The sequence below is a fragment of the Neomonachus schauinslandi genome, chromosome 7, assembly GCF_002201575.2.
Source record: "Neomonachus schauinslandi chromosome 7, ASM220157v2, whole genome shotgun sequence".
In the NCBI taxonomy this organism is placed as follows: Eukaryota; Metazoa; Chordata; class Mammalia; order Carnivora; family Phocidae; genus Neomonachus; species Neomonachus schauinslandi.
In genome coordinates, this window is record NC_058409.1 from 125787356 (window position 1) to 125806342 (window position 18987).

Below are 18987 nucleotides of genomic sequence, written 5' to 3' on the forward strand. Positions count from 1 at the left end.
CATGACCTGGAAATCATGCCCCTAGCCAAAACCAAGAGTCCGGTGCTTAACCAACTGAGCCACCCAGGCATCCCTTCTTTTTTTTAATTTTTAATTTTTATTATTATTTTTTTAGTGTGAATACACAGTTGTCCCTATACCATTTGTTGAAATGACTATTCTTTCCCCATTGATGTCTTGGCACTCTTATTGAAAATCAGTTGACCATAAACCTGAGGGTATATTTCCAGTATCATTTTTTTTTTAATTTTAAAGTCTGTTTTGCCTGATATTAGTATAGCCACTCTAGCTTTTTTATGGTTCTGTTTGCATGATTGATGTATTTTATCATCTTTTCTTTTTTTTTAAAGTAGGCTCTATGGTCAGTGTGGGGCTTGAACTCACGACCTCAGGATCAAGAGTCACATGCTCCACTGACTGACCCAGCCAGGTGCCCCCAACTTTTATTTTCAACCTATTTGCATCTACGGCATAACAAATTACCACTAGTTCAGTGGCTTAAAACAACACATGCTTATAATCTTACAGTTTCCATTGGTCAGGAGTTTGGCATAGCTTCATTGGATCCTCTGCTCAGCGTCTCACAAGTTTGTAATCAAAGTGTCAGCTGGGCTACATTCTTATCTGGACTTTGGGTCCTCTTTCAAGCTCATTTATGTTGGCATAATTCAGTTGCTGTGTTTCTAAACTGAGACCATCAGCTCTTAGAAGCTACCTTTCTCCATAGGCATTTTACAACATAGTTGTTTTCTCCTTCAAGAGAGTGTCTTTTGTTTTTTTTTTAAAGATTTTATTTATTTATTTGACAGAGAGAGAGAGAGAGCTCGAGCAGGAGCACAAGCAGGGGGAGCGGGACAGGGAGAAGCTGGCTCCCGCTGAGCAGGGAGCCCCATGCAGGGCTTGATCCCAGGACTCTGGGATCATGACCTGAGCTGAAGGCAGATGTTTAACTGACTGAGCCACCCAGGCGCCCCCAAGAGAGTGTCTTGAGACTCTCCCCAAGAGCACCGAGAAATGTATAGAATTGTTGAATCATTATAGTGTACACCTGAAACTAATATAGCACTGTATGTTAATTATACTTCAATAAAAAAGAAGAAAGGGAAGCCACTCCCTATGGAGAATCTAAAAAAAAAAACCGTGTCTCAGCTGACTCAAGTCTCTCTCATTAGGGAAGGGTTGGATCTGCTTTCAAGGGACCACCTGATTATGCCAGGCACACCCAGGGTTATCTCTCTTTTGATTAACTCAAAGTGAATTAATTAGGGACCTTAACTACATCTGCAACACCCTTTCCCCTTTTGCCATTTTCTAGTAGTTAGAAGCAAGTCACGACTTCTGCCCACACTCAAGGAGAGGGAATCTCACAACAGTGTAGATACCAGGGTGGCAAGAATGGCCAAGGGCCATGTTAGAATTAGGTCTCAGACAGATGGCTCACAGGTAGAAGTGCAACTTCTCTATGTACATCCCTTTTATCATCTTGATTTTTGAAGTATGTGAGTTTATTACTTATTCAAAAATACAATAAAATTTTAAATCTTTGAAACTATGCATTGGAGTTTTTTTTTTTTTAAAGATTTTTTATTTATTTATTTGACAGAGAGAGAGCTTAAGTAGGCAGAGTGGTAGACAGAGGGAGAAGAAGAAGCAGGCTCCCCACTGAGCAGGGAGCCCGATGCGGGGCTCGATCCCAGCATCCTGGGATCATGACCTGAGCCGAAGGCAGACACTTAACAACTGAGCCACCCAGGTGCCCTATGCATTGGAGTTTTATGTCTTTTATGACAAAGACCACTCTGTGTAGTTTGTTTTTGTCCTAAATTCATCGAGTCACTGTGAGATCCTGATAAGACCATGGACTCTGGTATCAGGCTGTGGAACTTTAAGTAAGATATTTAATCTCTGTGCGCCTTGATTTCCTTTTCTGTAAAATGGGGCTCTGATAGCCCATAATCAGCATGTTGTGAGAACTTAAGTGAGCTACTGGATAACAGGACATCTGAGTGGCACACAACAGTTCTCGCTTCAGCAGCACATATGCTTAGTGGCAAATGAGAGGAAGCCTTTATTTCAACAACCGTGGCATGGTTAGAATGGCTCTGCCCATCTCAGCTGGGCTTGGCTGGGCTGGACCCCAAGCTGTGTGTTCGCTTTTGTGTGTTTCATTCTCATTCTTCTGGGACTAGCAGAGTACCCAGAGGAAGTGTTTTCATGGCCATGAAAGCAGCCCTTCACATGGCAGCAGCCTGGAGCATAAAAGGAAAAGCACAACTGCGGAAGACTATCTCGCGCCTCTGTTTGCATCCTACCGGCCAACATCCTAGTCACCAGAGATAGTCACATGGCCAACCCCACGGCTGAGACTTAGGTCAAGCACAATGGCAAGGGGTAATGAAGTATACTCCACACACTGCAAGGCGATAGCAAGGATGTGGATGTGTAACTACAGGGGAGTGAAAAATTGTGACCTACACAGTTTGGTCTAAAATTAATGTGCAAAAGGGGTGCTTGGGTGGCTCCGTCTGTTGAGCCTCCAACTCTTGGTTTCGGCTCAGGTCATGATCTCATGGGTCTTGAGATCTAGCTGGTTGGGCTCAGTGCTTAGCAGGGAGAATTCTTTTTTTAAGATATTTTTTATTTATTTATTTGACAGAGAGATAGAGAGCACAAGTAGGCAGAGTGGCAGGCAGAGGGAAAGGGAGAAGCAGGCTCTCCACTGAGCAGGGAGCCCGATGCGGGGCTCGATCCCAGGACCCTGGGGTCATGACCTGAGCCGAAGGCAGCCGCTTAACCAACTGAGCCACCCAGGCACCCCAGCAGGGAGAATTCTTGAGAATTCTCTCTCTCTGCTCTTTCTCCCACTCGCACACATGCGTGCGTACTCTCTCAAATAAATTAATCTTTTATTTTTTTAAAGATTTTATTTATTTCTTTGAGAGAGAGAGAATGAGAGACAGAGAGCATGAGAGGGAAGAGGGCAGAGTGGGGGAAGCAGACCCCCCGCTGAGCAGGGAGCCCGATGTGGGACTCGATCCCGGGACTCCAGGATCATGACCTGAGCCGAAGGCAGTCGCTTAACCAACTGAGCCACCCAGGCGCCCTCAAATAAATTAATCTTAAAAAAAATAACTAAAATTAATGTGAAAGATATTTAGAGCCATCTCCGGAATATGATAAATGCTCACTAAATCTTTGCAATCATAGTGCCAAATTTTTAAAAAAGAAATAATATTGTTGAATGCCTCTAAAAGGTTTGCTAGTTATATCAATAATATTGCTGTTCTTCAGAGCAAAACTGGGGTAAGAATGTAAAATGGAATAGCCACTCTGGAAAACATTTTGGCAGTTTCTTAAAAAGCTAAACACACATTCACCATAAGGCCCCAATTGCACTCCTGGGTATTTATCCCAGAGAGATGAAAACCATGTGCACACAAATACATGTACACAAATGTTCATAGCAGCTTTATTTGTAATAGACACAATTTGGAAAGAACCCAAAGTCTTTTAATGGGTGAGTGGGTAAACAAACTGTGGAACATCCATACCATCAGCAATAAAAAAGAACAAACTATTGATACATAGACTAGATCTCAAGGGAATAATGCTGAGTGACAAAGGGCAATCTCAAAAGGCTACCTAGTGTATGATTCCATTTATACAGCATTCTCAAATGACAGAAATGAAAGAAAGGACAGATGAGTGGTTGCCAGGGGTTAGAGATGGAGTGAGGGGCGGGGTGGAACTATAAGGGGGTAACATGAGGGATCTTTGTGGTGAGAGAACAATTGTCTATCTTGATTGGTGATGGTTACACAAATCTACACATGTGGTAAAATTGCATAGATCTATACCACACACACACACACATACAAGTGCATATAAAATCTGTGAAATCTGAATAATGTCTGTGGATTATACCAATATCCCTTTCCTGGTTTTGGTATTGTACTATTGTAATAGAAGATGTTACCATTGGGGAATACCAGGTTAAGACTATATAAGACCTCTCTGTACTAATTTTACAACCTCTTGTCAATCGATAATTCTTTTTTTTTTTTTAGAGAGAGAGAGCATGCACGAGTGGTGGGTGCAGAGGGAGAAGGGGAGAGAATCCCACTCACACTCCACCCCAGTGAAGAGCCCAACGAGGGGCTTGGTCTCATGACCCTGAGATCATGCATGACCTGAGCCAAAATCAAGAGTTGGATGCTTGACCGACTGAGCCACCCAGGTGCCCCAATCTATAATTATTTCAAAAAAATTTTTTTTACCAAATTTTGAATCATGTTAAGAAAGGCGTCTTTTCTCCAAGGTTATAAAAGAGTTCACTCATAGTTTTCTTCTTGTGCTTTTACAGTTCCATTTTCTAGGTGTTTTGAAATTTTTATCAGATTAAAACAGAAAGCACCTGTATATCCAACTACCTATACAACATCTCTTCTTGGAAGTGTCATACACTTCTCAAAAACTGAACTGAAATATACTCAAATGCAAACCTGATCAGGGCCCAGTGGTCCCTATCTCAGTGGGCTGTCCTATACATTCTTACACAAGCCAGAGATGGGGAGTCATCCTTGAAAACCTCTCTTCCTTGTGGCTCACCCACTCCATAGTCAATCTTCCACTGAGTTCATTAATTTTGCTTCCTAAGCATCTTTTGGAAACTTTCACTTCCTACTATCTCTTCTTCCATGGTCATAGTTAAGTTACTATCAGGTCCTGTTGAGATTACTACAAAACTAACTGGCTGCTGTATCAATCGTGACCATCTCTTTCGTGTATTGGGGGAGCTTTTCAAAATGCAAATCTGGTAATATTACATACCCACCCATTCCATTCTTCCCCTACAAGGGAGGCATTTATTTATTTGTTTATTTGGGGGAGAGTGAGTAGGGAGGGGCAGAAGGAGAGAGAGAGAGAGACTCCCTGAGATCATGACCTGAGCTGAAATCAAGAGTCAGTCACTTAACCGATTGAGCCACCCAGATGCCCCACAAGGGAGGCATTTAAAAGCATCTTTGATGGCTTCTCATTGTGTTTGGTTGGAAAAAGATCAAAATCTTTAAATGGCCTTATGGTACTGCATGATTTGATCCTTGTCTGTCACTCTTGCTTTTGACAACACTCTCCCCCTTAGGCTAGCCAAAATGGTTTTCTATTTCATTCTCCATCATCCCATGATCTCTCCTTGCCAGAGGGCCTTTCCACATGCAATTTTTTCTCAGGAATGAGAGGTTTGGTTTAGTTAATTTCTGTTCATTCTTTGGCTTACTGCTTCTGCAGAGTTGCTTTCCTTGAGTCCCAGATAAAATATAAGTTTCTCATATATTTGAATATATGCTCTCATAATACTATATTCCTTCTGTATTCAAATATATTCAAAGCAGTTCTCAATTTATACATTAATGTGTGATGATTTGCTTAATATCTGTGCCCTCCACTAAACAGCCTCATGAAAACTGAGTGGTGTCTCTTTTGGTTTTTTATAACATTCTCATTGCTTAGCACAGTGCCTGGCATACAGCAAATATATATACATACAAATATTTAATGATTGAAGTAAGGACCGGGGTTCTAATGCAAATATGTTTTTCATTAATGCAGGCTTGCAATTTACCAGATGTGGTGTGTTGGACAGATTACTTAATCTCTCTGAACTGCAGTTTCTTCACAAGTAAACGGGTGTTGTAATCTGGGATTCTGAGAAAGCAGAGCCTAAGACAAAGGCTTTTGTGCCACTATTTTGTTAGAGAGTGCAACTCCCAAGAACAGAAGCGAGGAAGAGGGGAAGGGTGGAGTGAAGGGCAGAGAGACATAGCAGGAATGTGTTGTTGAACTTGCTGCAGCTAAGTACTGCAGAGAAATTGTAGAAAGGATCTCAGTGACCCATTTGAGGAGAGAAAGGGGAACTTTAACTACCCGCTTTAAGTGCTAACTCCCTTGTACTTCTAGGTTCCTCTGCTTGGGCATAAGTGTGCTGACAGGCTTTGCTGCACGAGGAGGTTGGGGTTTATGTGGCGCAGGAACAGCGCCTTCTCTGCAGGATTCTGGTGGCGTTACTGGAGAACATGCCTGCCCATATACTCAGCAGTCAATTAACAGGCACTGTTATTAGGAAGATATATTTTGGTTCCCAAAATACCATATTCTTCTTTCGTTCTTTCATTCTTTTTCTTTCTTTCCAAGTAAGGTGATTTTGAAGTCTAGCTTGTGGAAAATAAACAAGGGAAAAAAATGCTAGAAAACCTCTGAAAAAACAAACAATGAAGTTATGTAAAGTCTCAGTAATCTCAAGAGTGTGTATGAATAGACAGACCATGAGCATGCATTTTTGTGGACAAAATACATGTGGCTATTCATTATATCTATTATGGCATTGTTTGTAATAGCAAGGAATTGGAAACGACCTAAATGTCCATCTATAGGGGGTTGACTAAAGAAAAAAGTAATTACAATAGAATACACTACAGCCGAAACAAAGTATGAAGAAGCTGTTAAGTATTGATATAGAATGTTTTCCAACATTAAGTGAAAAAAATCAAGATACAAAACAATGTGTATTATGTGCTATTATTTGCATAAAAAAGGAAGGAAACTGTTTTCATACTTGCTTGAATATACATAAAAAAAAAATCTCTGGAAGGAAATCCAACAAAACGTTAGTAAAAGTCAGTTATTTTACCAGCAAAAATGGGTTTATTTGGGAGCACCCGAGAAATGCAATAGTAGGTAGTGCAGTTAAGGCTCACTCTTGTAGCCTCCCCTGTCCAGCCTCCTGACCTCTACTTTAGTGAGGTTTCCTTGTATTGATTTTTTTTTACTTTATTTTTTTTTAAAGATTTTATTTATTTGACAGAGGGATAGAGCCAGAGAGCATAAGCAGAGGGAATGGCAGAGGGAGAGGGAGAAGCAGGCTCCCCACCGAGCAGGGAGCCCAACAAGGGGGCTCAATCCCAGGACCCTGGGATCATGACCTGAGCCGAAGGCAGACGCTTAACCATCTGAGCCACCGAGGCACCCCTCCCTGTATTGATTTTCATAACAATACTATTTTTTAAGTTTATTTATGTATTTTTAGTAATCTCTACACCCAACTGTGGGGCTCCATCTCACAACCCCAAGATCAAGAGTTGCATGCTCTACTGACCAACCCAGCTTCACACCCCCGATTTTCATAACAATACTATTAGTTGTCATCTATTTGTTCGTATAAGCACCCAGGTATTTTAATACCTATCACTGCAGAACTGCATAAGATGCTAACTAAACGTAGTTAGGACAACCAATATTTATTATCTCACAGTTTTTGTAGCTCAGAAGTTCAGGACTGGCTCAGAGTCTTTCATGAAATTGCAATCAAATGTGAACTAAGGACTTGACTGGGGCTGGGAGATCCGCTTCCCAGAATGGCTCACTCCTATTGTTCTGTGCCTGGGGTCTCAGTTCCTCCCCAAGTGGACCTCTCCATAAAACTGCTTGAGTGTTTAAGATATGGCAGCCCGCCTCTCTCAGAGTGAATGATCTGAGAGATAGAGAGAGACGGAGGAGAGGCGTGGGGAGAGGGAGAACAAGAAAAGAAGCCGCAGACTTTTATGATCTAGTCTAAGTCACACGGAGTCACACCACACAGTCTACTCATTTGCAGAGAGTCAGAGTCAGGCCCACACTCAAGGGAAGGGGAGTAAGGCTTCCTCTTCTGAGAGGCACATCAGAGAATTTGTTGAGGTATTTTTGAAACCACCAGGCAAGGAGAAGAGGGGAAAAACTGGGTGACCAGGGGCAGGGCTGGAAGGAAGATTTTCACTATATTAATTTTTTATTCCTTGAACTATATGGATTTGACTATACTAAACAAATAATTAAATTTTTTTTATTTTTATTTTTTTATTATTATTTTTTTAAGATTTTTTTTTTTAATTTATTTATTTGAGAGAGAGAATGAGAGACAGAGAGCACGAGAGGGAAGAGGGCAGAGGGAGAAGCAGACCCCCCGCTGAGCAGGGAGCCCGATGCGGGACTCGATCCCGGGACTCCAGGATCATGACCTGAGCCGAAGGCAGTCGCCCAACCAACTGAGCCACCCAGGCGCCCCTAAATTTCTTTTAAAAAGAAACATTTTAAGCTATTTGGGAAAGAATTGGTAGAGAAGTAAAAGAAAAAAAAAGTTGAACAGGATGTTGAATGGGAGAAATCGGTTGAGGTGAAATGGACCTTTGCCCTGAAAGATAGGAAAAAGGGAGGGTCTACTTTGTGCTCCCCTTGCTCTCTCCTCCCCACCTCGGATTTAGCATTTTCACTTTCCAGGGTTTGGGGTGTGATGATGGTGTGCGGGCAGTAGTTTTGGATAATGGGTTTGTGGAGGAGGGAGGGAGAACTCTGTAGCGAGAATGTTCTACGGGATAGTTTTACTGTGGGCGTTTATCATTTATTACAGCTCAAGTCCTGTTGCAACAATATATTTCTCCTGTCTAAATCATACTGTAGCCACAGCCTGTCGTCATTGTTGATTTTAAGTTACACCGCATGGCATCCGATACCATTTCCGGATGTTTTGTTTATAAGCTCCACCCTTCTGGCCCTCCAAACTCCCCCTCAGTTTTGACATCTATGGTATATCATAACTTGCATAACTGTCAAGCACGCCAAGAGGATTTCACCTGGTAATAAAATTGGGGGAAATTTAATTTGTACAAAGACGTGGCATGAAACCCAACGGGTTTATTGTCTCTATAAAAAGATCGTTAAGGGGGCGCCTGGGTGGCTCAGTCGGTTGGGCGGCTGCCTTCGGCTCAGGTCATGATCCCAGGGTCCTGGGATCGAGTCCCACATCGGGCTCCCCGCTCTGCGGGGAGCCTGCTTCTCAACCTCTCCCACTCCCCCTGCTTGTGTTCCCTCTCTCACTGTGTCTCTCTCTGTCAAATAAATAAATAAAATCTTTAAAAAAAAAAAGATCGTTAAGATCAAGTGTACTGACGGGTACAGTACTAACTGTACTCACTGCGCCTGGTTACTTTACAAGTCGGAGGCGAGGAAAGTTTTATAAACAAAACTATTCAATTTGTTCTAACCTCTCTTTAATACACGTAGTAAACACTAAAAGTCCACTTTCAGGCCATTTAAATGCAGTTATTCCTTCTGAAGGGTCAGGGCGCGTGGACAGAGAGCGAACTCTCGCTCCATCAGCAGCGAGCAAAGCCCTTCCTGTGTCTCTTGGGGACCCCGCACTCCAAGCCGGGTCCCTGCCGCCCCCCCCCCCCCCCGCCCGCCCGCGGCCAGCTCCGAGGATGGTGGTGTCGGGGGTGGTAAGGGCACGGCTTGAGGCTGAGCGGGGTCCACCCTCGCAAGGCCACGGCTCCCCCATTCGTGGGGGGGCCTCACCAGTCTCTGGCTGCAGGCCCTCTTTTTCGAGGGGCCAAGGGGGAAGCGGACGAAGGGAGGACACGTCATGGGCCACGGGAGGGGGACCGCGGGCCCGGCGGCCAAGGGACGCCAAGTTGAGGGCGAGCGCCCGCGGATACCCCAGAGCCCGGGAAGGGGTCACAGTCAGCGGATCCCCGCCCTCGCTCCCGCCCCCGGGTCCCGGCCCGGGGCTTCCGGCGCCCTCCGGGCCCGGCCCGGCCCGCCCCGCCCCGAGCCGGCCCGCCCCGCCCCGAGCCGGCTGTGCCACATCTCCGGTGACGTCAGCCAGCGCCGCCATATTGGGAAGGCGCAGCCGCCGTGGCCGCCGCCACCGCCGCCACCGCCACCGCCACCGCCACCACCTCCACCTCCTTCTCTACCTAGGAGCTCGGGCTGCCTCCGGGTTCGCGGCCGCAGGAGGGAAGAGCCCTTCTTCCGCCTCGCCGGCGCCCGGCCCGCCCGTTTCGCCCCGACCCGTCTCCCCATGACTGCTCCCGGCCCAGCTGCCGACAGACGTCGCCCCGGAGCCGGGATTTAACACGGAAGCCCGGGTCAGGGGCCGCGGGGGGAGGAGGAGGGAGACCCGGTAGGTCCCGCGTCCGTCTCGGCCCGGCGTCTTGGCGGGAGCCATGACCTCGCTGACCCAGCGCAGCTCGGGCCTGGTGCAGCGGCGCACCGAGGCCTCCCGCAACGCCGCGGACAAGGAGCGGGTGGCGGGCGGCGGCGGCGGCAGCAGCGAGGACGACGCGCAGAGCCGCCGCGACGAGCAGGACGACGACGACAAGGGCGACTCCAAGGAAACAAGGCTGACCCTGATGGAGGAGGTGCTCCTGCTGGGCCTCAAGGACCGAGAGGTGCGGGCGCGGCGGGCAGGGCGGGGGCGGCCGGAGTTTGGCGGCCGGCGCGGGACCCGGGCGCAGGCGGGAGCCCGGCCTCCGGCTCTGCGCATCTGCCCTCCGAGTTCCTGAGCTGAGCGCCCAGCTGGCCCGGTGCTTCCAGATCCTCCCCGCACCGATTGCTTGGATTTTCCCTTCCTCCTTACACAGTCACTCCTTTGATTTTGACTCCCTGGCGGTCTGTATGTCTTCCTTTTTCCGCCTGTTTAACCCGTGTAGACCCCAGGGTACAATCCCACCTGGAGACTGCCCGTTAGAGTGAAACACCCGGAACCACCAGCGCCCCGAACTCTGGGTTTCGCAGGTTTTAGGACCTGGGAGGGCTCCACGGATCTGCTTTTTGGGAGATTAAAAAAAAAAAAAAAAAAAAAGAGCCAAAACTTAAAGTGTACTGTTTGGGATTTTGAAAAATTTCGGTGAAATGATAATGGAGGCAAAAGTTGTTTTACATCTGATAAAAGTCCAACAAAAATCTCATGTCACCTCCTGGAAAATGACTTCCTAGGTAGCCTTCCTTTGGGTAAGAGATTATTTTTAGTATCACTTTTATATTTTATCGGTTCACTAGTCTCCAGAAAATTTTGCCATCTTATGGAAGGACTTTTTTGGGGGGTGCTAAAAATGTTGGGTTTGTGATTTGATGAAAGGCCTCACAGCCATAGGTAGGTTACAGTTGCTATAGATCTGTCTTCGTGTTGTGATTTCGAAAGATTATTTTCACCTTGGTATCTTTTGAGAATTTTCGCACAGAAAAGTTGAAGAAAAATGCTAAAGTGGACATCTGTATATTCTCCTCCTAGGTTCTGTCATTAACGTTTTCCTATATTTGCTTCATCACATATCTGTTTATTTACAAAAATTGTTCTTAGAGATTTGCAGCCAATCAGCCAGATGAATGGATGGATATTCTATAAATCACATATGGTGAGATAGTTCTAGAAGCTTGTTTTATCTCAGCATGAAATCTACAAACAGTACATTTTGAGAGTCAGATACAGAAAATACAGAAATATCCAAGTTACGTTTTGATTTTTAATAAAGTTTTCCCAATTCACAGAGGTGGGCAAAAAATGTAATCTTTATAATACAATTTAGTCTTACTTCACCAAAACTTACTAGATATAGGTGAGTTTTATATGGACTGTGCCCTCCTAGTATTTAGTAATTAGTGAATTAAAATTTACTTTGATATAAATGTCTAGAATATTTGCAATATTTAGGTTTCCCATATGCAGGTTTTAATAATGATCACTTGAAAAGAGGTCCCTCTGGGTGTGAAAGGGGCTCAGTGTGTTTATTAATTACTGAGTTATGATGGAAGCAGACTGTATGTGAAATTCCTTTTTGTTCTTTGGGAAAACAACCCCCAGATCTGCCTCAATTTATGATAGGGTTATGTTCTGATAAACCCATCATAAATTGAATATTTTAAGTTGAAAATGCATGTAATACCCCTAACCTACCAAACATCATAGCTTAGCTTAGCCTACCTTAAACGTGCTTAGAACGTTTACGTTAGTCTGCAGTTGGCAGAATCCTCTATCACAACGTTTATTTTATAATGAAGTGTTGAATAGTTCATGCAATTTTTTGAATGCTGTATTGAAAGTGAAAAACAGAATGGCTCTAAGTCTATCATTGGTTATCCCTTGTGGTCCTGAGGCTGTGCCTAGCAAATTGTATGCATATCACCAGCCCAGGAAAAGATCAAAATTTGAAGTATCACTCTTTTTTTTTTTTTTTTTAAAGATTTTATTTATTTATTTGAGAGACAGAGAGCACGAGAGGGAAGAGGGCAGAGGGAGAAGCAGACCCCCTGCTCAGCAGGGAGCCCGATGCGGGACTCGATCCCGGGACTCCAGGATCATGACCTGAGCCGAAGGCAGTCGCTTAACCAACGGAGCCACCCAGGCGCCCTTGAAGTATCACTCTTGTACAATCATAAAGTTGAAAAATTGTTAAGTTGGGGATGGTCTGTTGATGTAGAGTGTCCTAGAAATGTGATTTTAGGAAGTATTCAACTTGCCAAAGTTTTAGGCTTCACAATTTAGAATCTTGGTAATAAACATTTTTCTTTAAGTCTTTATCTTTTTCCTTTGGAACAAAAGTAACATTTTAGAAAATACAGAAAAAATGAAGAAAACAAGTCATCTATATTCCTGTATGAATGTTTTGGTTTATAGTTTTTGATAGTTTTCTGTGTGGATACATCCTGTGCGTAAAACTAAAACTTAACAAAACCAAGAAACAAAAACCCCAACTAAAACCAAAATTAGCTTTTGGATTTGAGTCACTTCAAGTGAGAAATTATGGTGAAAAAGCCCCCCTTTTGCCTCAAGTATGTTACTGGAAAAGGTTAAGCTAAGGCATATTGACTTGCTCTGTTTCTGTGCTTGATTTTCATAAGATAAAGAATTTGTTGAAGCTTAATGGTACTTTTTTTTTTTAAGATTTTATTTATTCATTTGAGAGAGAGACCGAGATAACGAGCATGAGCAGGGGGGAGAGGCAGAGGGAAAGGGAGAAGCGGACTCCTCGCTGAGTCAGGATCCCAGTGCGGGGCTCGATTCCCAGGACCCTGGAGATCATGACCTGAGCTGAAGGCAGACATTTAACCATTCTGAGCCACCCAGGTGCCCCGAAGCTTAATGGTACTTAAAAAAATGTAGACAATTTAAATTTCTTTGGTGGCAAGGTAATTGAAACCATGTGTTGTGTTTATGTCAGGAGCCACTGTACTTTCCATATCGTGGCTAAGGTTCAGACACTAGCCAATTCTATTTTCTTGCTGATTTCAACAGTCACATAGAGAAATTTTCTATTTCCCTTTTTGCAGGCAGGGAGCTGAAGTGGAAGTGGGTGGGCTTGGGATTTGGCATTGCTTTAGATTTAGGTTTTAGGGATTAACCTATATAACTTCTGTCCACATCTTTACAGAATAACCAAACCTGTCACCTTCTCCATAAGTTTTGGGAGATTTCTCCCCCATGTCTTCAACTTGTATCACTCTTTTTAGGAGGTCAGGAATTACTCTTTACTGAGAGCCTAGGCATTTATGCTTGTTAATATTAGATTTTAATTTATGTTTGATATTAAGTTCCAAGCTTTAGGCACAATATATAGCTTAATAAATTCACTGCTTTAGCTTAGCATCCATCTTTGTTATCTTTGGGTACTCTTAGGATGTTAAAACCTAAATTTTAAGGTTAGGCAGGTCATTAATGATACATTGTATATGGGTGTGTGAACTACTGTATTTGAATCCAAACAATTGAGAAAAAGTGTAAAGAAATTGTAAAATGGTGAAAATTAGTTCTACCTGGACTTTTTTTTTTATTCTTATGTTAATCCCCATACATTACATCATTAGTTTACCTGGACTTTTTTATTTATTTTTATTTTATTTTATTTTTTAAAGATTTTATTTATTTGACAGAGAGAGCCACAGAGAGAGAGGGAACACAAGCAGGGGGAGTAGGAGAGGGAGAAGCAGGCTTCCTGCTGAGCAGGGAGCCCGATGTGGGGCTCGAACCCAGGACCCTGGGATCATGACCTGAGCCGAAGGCAGATGCTTAATGACTGAGCCACCCAGGCGCCCTGGACTTTTTTTTAAAAAACATATTATTTACTCGGGGGCGGGGGGTGGGGTAGTGCACGCAAGAGGAGGACAAGCAGGGGGAGGGACAGAAGCAGGGAGCCTGGGATCATGACCTGAGCCTAAGGCAGATGCTTAACCCACTGAGCCACCCAGACGCCCCTTACTTTGACTTTTAGAAAAAAACTGAGACATTATGGCTTTTGAAAAGTATTTTTTGTTCAGTAATGTGTACAGGAAAGTGCATTTGGTGTGATGAATTTTCACAAACTGAACACAACTGTTAAACAGCACCTAGATCAAGAAACAGAGCATGACCACTTTCCAGAAGCCCCAGTTGCTGCCTTTCCAGTTACTGCCTAATACCTCAAGGGTAGCCACTAGGCTTACTTTAGAATTCAGCATAGAATAATTTTGTTCATTTTTGTACTTCCGTTTGCATCTTTTGCATTGTGACAGTCATCCGTATTATGTAGGTTGTCATTTGTTCATTTTCTTTGAATTATCCATCTTTAACACATCTATAATCTACAATATTTAAAAAATGACGTTGATTTACATCCTGAATCTAGTGTCCCTCCTGTCCTCTTTACCGAACAGAAGGCTCAGCTTGCCAACAAGCAGATGGTTTGGCCTCAGATTACCTATTGGGAGTGACTCTAAAGTCATTGTGAGGAGTTTTTTTTTTTCTCTTTTGAATTTAGGTACACATTTTACACTTTTTACCAATGATTTTCCTTTGTGGCTTTTATTAAAATACAGATGCTTAGACCCCTCTGGGGATTCCGGTGCTCAGTCTGGATGGAGCATCAATGACATAGATACTGAAAAAAATCTTCAGAGGCCACAGCAAGGATGGCCGTTAGGTTTAAACTTGAATTCAACTTCCAAATTAGCAAGATTCCTGTAATCTTCCCCTGACTGTTTGAAGGGGGAGGGCAGCCGATGAGCCAGATATTTTCCTTTCCCTGACTGTTTGGTTTTTCCATAGATGCCTCCAGGAGTCAATAGAGTTTTCAGAATGCCTCATGGAGGATTACCTCAAGTGGTGTCATATACTTTTTTTTTTTGCATTTTATTTATTTCTTTATTTCTTCAGGACATCATTATTGTATTTATTAACAATTTTATTTTTTTAAATATTTATTTATTTGACAGAGAGGGAGAGCACAAGCAGGGGGAGCAGGAGAGGGAGAAGCGGACTCCCTGCTGAGCAGGGAGCCTGATGAGGGCTCCATCCCAGGGCCCTGGGATCATGACCTGAGCAGGAAGCAGACTCTTAACTGACTGAGCCACCCAGGCACCCCTATTAAATTTTAATTGAAGTATATTTGACATATTAGTTTTAGGTATATAACAGTGATTTGACAATTATAAACATTTCAAAATGCTCACCTTGATAAGTTTAGTTACCATCTGTCAGTGTACAAAGTTATTACCATATTATTGACTAATCCCTATGTTGTACTTTCTATCCCCTTGACTTATTTTATTTTAATTAATTTATTTAAGTAGGCTCCAGGAATCTTGCTAATTTGGAAGTTGAATTCAACTCCAGTGTAGAGCCCAACATGGGGCTTGAACTCATGACCCTGGGATCAAGACCTGAGCTGAGATCAAGAGTCTGACACTTAAGTGAACTACCCAGGTGCCCCTTGACTTACTTATTTTATAACTGGAAATTTGTAACTCTTAGTCCCCTTCACCTATTTCGCTCATCCCCGCCCCCCCCCATCCTCTGCCCACTGGCAACCACCAATTTATTCTTTGTGTTTATGAGTGTTTCTATTTTTGTTGTTTATTTGGGTGTTAGATACTTTTAAATGTTTTCATTGATGGCAGATCTTAGTGCTTTTTTTTTTTTTTAAAGATTTTATTTATTTATTTGACAGAGAGAGACATAGCGAGAGAGGGAACACAAGCAGGGGGAGTAGGAGAGGGAGAAGCAGGCTTCCCCGTGGTGCAGGGAGCCCGATGTGGGGCTCGATCCCAGGACCCTGGGATCACGACCTGAGCCGAAGGCAGACGCTTAACGACTGAGCCACCCAGGCGCCCCAGATCTTAGTGCTTTAATGTTGGATTTAATTATTTAAGTGGCCAGGTATAATTTGGAGTGTTCCTGTGGAATAGTAGAAGTGGAAAGGGGTGTCATAGTCCTTTTCTGAGATGTATCTTTTGTTTTACATACATTCTTTAAGCCCCCTGTGCCTCAGAGTTTGTTTTTTTTTTTTTAAAGATTTTATTTATTTATTTGTCAGAAAGAGAGAGAGAGCACAAGCAGGGGGAGCAGCAGGCAGAGGGAGAAGCAGGCTCCCTGCTGAGCAAGGAGCCCAATGTGGGACTCGATCCCAGGACCCTGGGATCATGTCCTGAGGTGAAGGCAGACGCTTAACTGACTGAGCCACCCAGGCATCCCGAGCCTCAGAGTTTTTTAAAATGGAGAAATAATTCTCTCCCATGGTTCTGATTGGACTGTTGTGGACATTTATTGTTTTATTCTCCACCATGTTGTGTTCCCTCTCTCCTTACCCCTTCCTCACTTCCTTTTATAGGGGTTCCGCCATTGTGTGTAGCCCTAGCTTGCCCTTTTGAAGCATTTACCCCTCTCCTTTTGTAGTGCAGTCACACCTAGGCTTTTCCAATCAGATTTTTTCTCCCAGAGCTTTGGATCTTGATAACGGAACAGGCTGTGGGGTTTTTGGAGACCTATCAAGTGGTGCCAGTGGGTGGATCAGAATGTTTTCTGACATGGTTCCTTGAGATCACTGTTCTCTGACATGATTCTTTGAGCTTCTTTCTCCCTAGCCCATTGGTGCTGTGTTTTCCATCCTGGTTTACCATGTACCTTTCCCCTAGTTTTCTGTTTATTGTTTTTGTTTTTGTTTTTTTCTTTGTTTTAAGTAAGCCCTGCCCCCAATGCGTGGCTCAAATTCACAACACCAAGATCAAGAGTTGCCTGCTTTACTGATTGAGCCAGGCAGGCACCCCTTCAGGCACCTTTCAATTTTGTAATCTGCAAGATCCTTGCATTGAAAGTTTTTTTTTTAAGATTTTATTTATTTGAGAGAGAGAGCACGAGCCAAGAGAGGGAGAAGCAGGCTCCCCCTGAGCAGGGAGCCCAGATTCGGGATTTGATCCCAGGGATTTGGGATTTGATCCCAGGACCCCTGGATCATGACCCAAGTGTAAGGCAGACACTCAACCGACTGAGCCACCCAGGCTCCCTAAAGTCTTTTTTAAAGGCCACCTGGCTGGCTTTTAGTCAGTGGAGTGTGCGACTCTTGATCTTGGGGTTGTGAGCTCGAGTACCACATTGGGTGTGGAGATTACTTAAAAAAATAAAATGTTAAAAAAGTCCTTTTTAAAAGATAGTCACAGTCTATTACTAATGTTTCTAATGCCTGTAGACAAGAACCTTAATGTAATAATTTCATCCTGTATCTTGAAGAATAAGTAGGTAGTTCAGCTGAATAATACACACTAATATAAAATAGTTAAGTAACTAAAATGATGGAACTGACTTTTGCATGGCTTTTAAACTGGCTCCAAAGATTGATTACAGAGATGTTGCAGCTTTGGAATAAGGTTCTTAAGGTCACTATTTTGAAATACAGTACTTATCAAGACGTATAATTTTGTTTAAAAATCTTTCTTTGCATGCAGTGATACATACCATCTTTGAGTATTTAATTTGTTAACTAGAAATCCATTCTGTAGATATTCAGAATTTCAACATGTGCTAAGATTTTAGTAACTTAAAGTATAACAAAGGCTTCTGAGCTTTGGAATTTTGTGATTCCTTTATTTTTTTTTTTTAAAGATTTTTATTTATTTGACAGAGAGAGACACACAGCGAGAGAGGGAACACAAGCAGGGGGAGTGGGAGAGAGAGAAGCAGGCTTCCTGCTGAGCAGAGAGCCCGATGAGGGGCTCGATCCCAGGACCCTGGGATCATGACCTGAGCCGAAGGCAGACGCTTCACGACTGAGCCACCCAGGCGCCCCTTGTGATTCCTTTATTAATACAAATAATATTCTCTTCATATTTTTCAAAGATTGAATTTTCATTTATTTTTTCAGGCATATTTAAGTGTAGGTACACGGTATAAGACACACAGGATCTCAAAAATTAGTTTTTGGAGTTCATTGAACCATTTGTACCTTTTTTTTTATTAAGGTTTTTATTTATTTATTTGACAGAGAGAGAGAGCACAAGCAAGGGGAGTGGCAGGCAGAGGAGAGGGAGAAGCAGACTCCCTGCTGAGCAGGGAGCCTGCTGTGGAGCTCAATCCCAGGACCCTGGGATCATGACCTGAGCCCAAGGCAGCCACTTAACCAGCTGAGCTACCCAGGTGCCCCCCATTTGTACCTTTTAAACAAGATTTTATACTATTGAAATAATTTTCAGTGCTTTGGGGTTCTTTCACAGTTGGCCAACATATTCACTTATCTTCCAAGCTATCCTAATATTTGATAACTTATTAATAGTTAGTTATTAACTTATTAATTATAAATTAATAAATATTTGATATTAATTTAAAACCATCTGATGGTTCCTGTATGGATCATTTGATATATGATATCATATATATGATATTTCAAAGTATTTGATATACTTTGGAATTATTTTTTTTTACTTTGGAATTATTTTGATTGAAGTTTGACATATCTGATATTTAAAGAAATAAACTGTTACAGTGTCAGCTTATGTGTAAGTCTCAAAGACCTAAATCAGGCTTTTTCTGTTATGTCATGGTACATTTTTGGCCCAACCCTCTTCTATATCCATGCAAACTTTTCCTACTTTCTGTCAGCATAATTTTTCTGCTGTTAATCAGAGTAAATGATACCATTCAAAGTTGCTATAGTCTTTGTTTAGGTCATTCTATTTTCATGTGAATCTCCTTTTTTTTTTTTTTTTTAAGATTTTATTTATTTATTTGAGAGAGAGAATGAGATAGCATGAGAGGGGGGAGGGTCAGAGAGAGAAGCAGACTCAGCAGGGAGCCCGACGTGGGACTCGATCCCGGGACTCCAGGAACATGACCTGAGCCGAAGGCAGTCGCTTAACCAACTGAGCCACCCAGGCACC

The 18987-nt window shown here is 43.0% G+C and overlaps 1 protein-coding gene across 1 annotated transcript in view; it reads left to right on the forward strand.

Moving 5' to 3' along the window:
* Nucleotides 1-9738: 9738 nt before the first annotated feature.
* GOLPH3 (golgi phosphoprotein 3) overlaps nt 9739-18987 on the forward strand; it is a 60830-nt gene continuing 51581 nt past the window's right edge. Inside the window, exon 1 of the mRNA XM_021695952.2 lies at nt 9739-10259. Within this exon, the coding sequence (XP_021551627.1) occupies nt 10035-10259 (225 nt within the window). The 5' untranslated portion in view covers nt 9739-10034. The remainder of the gene's footprint in view (nt 10260-18987) is intronic.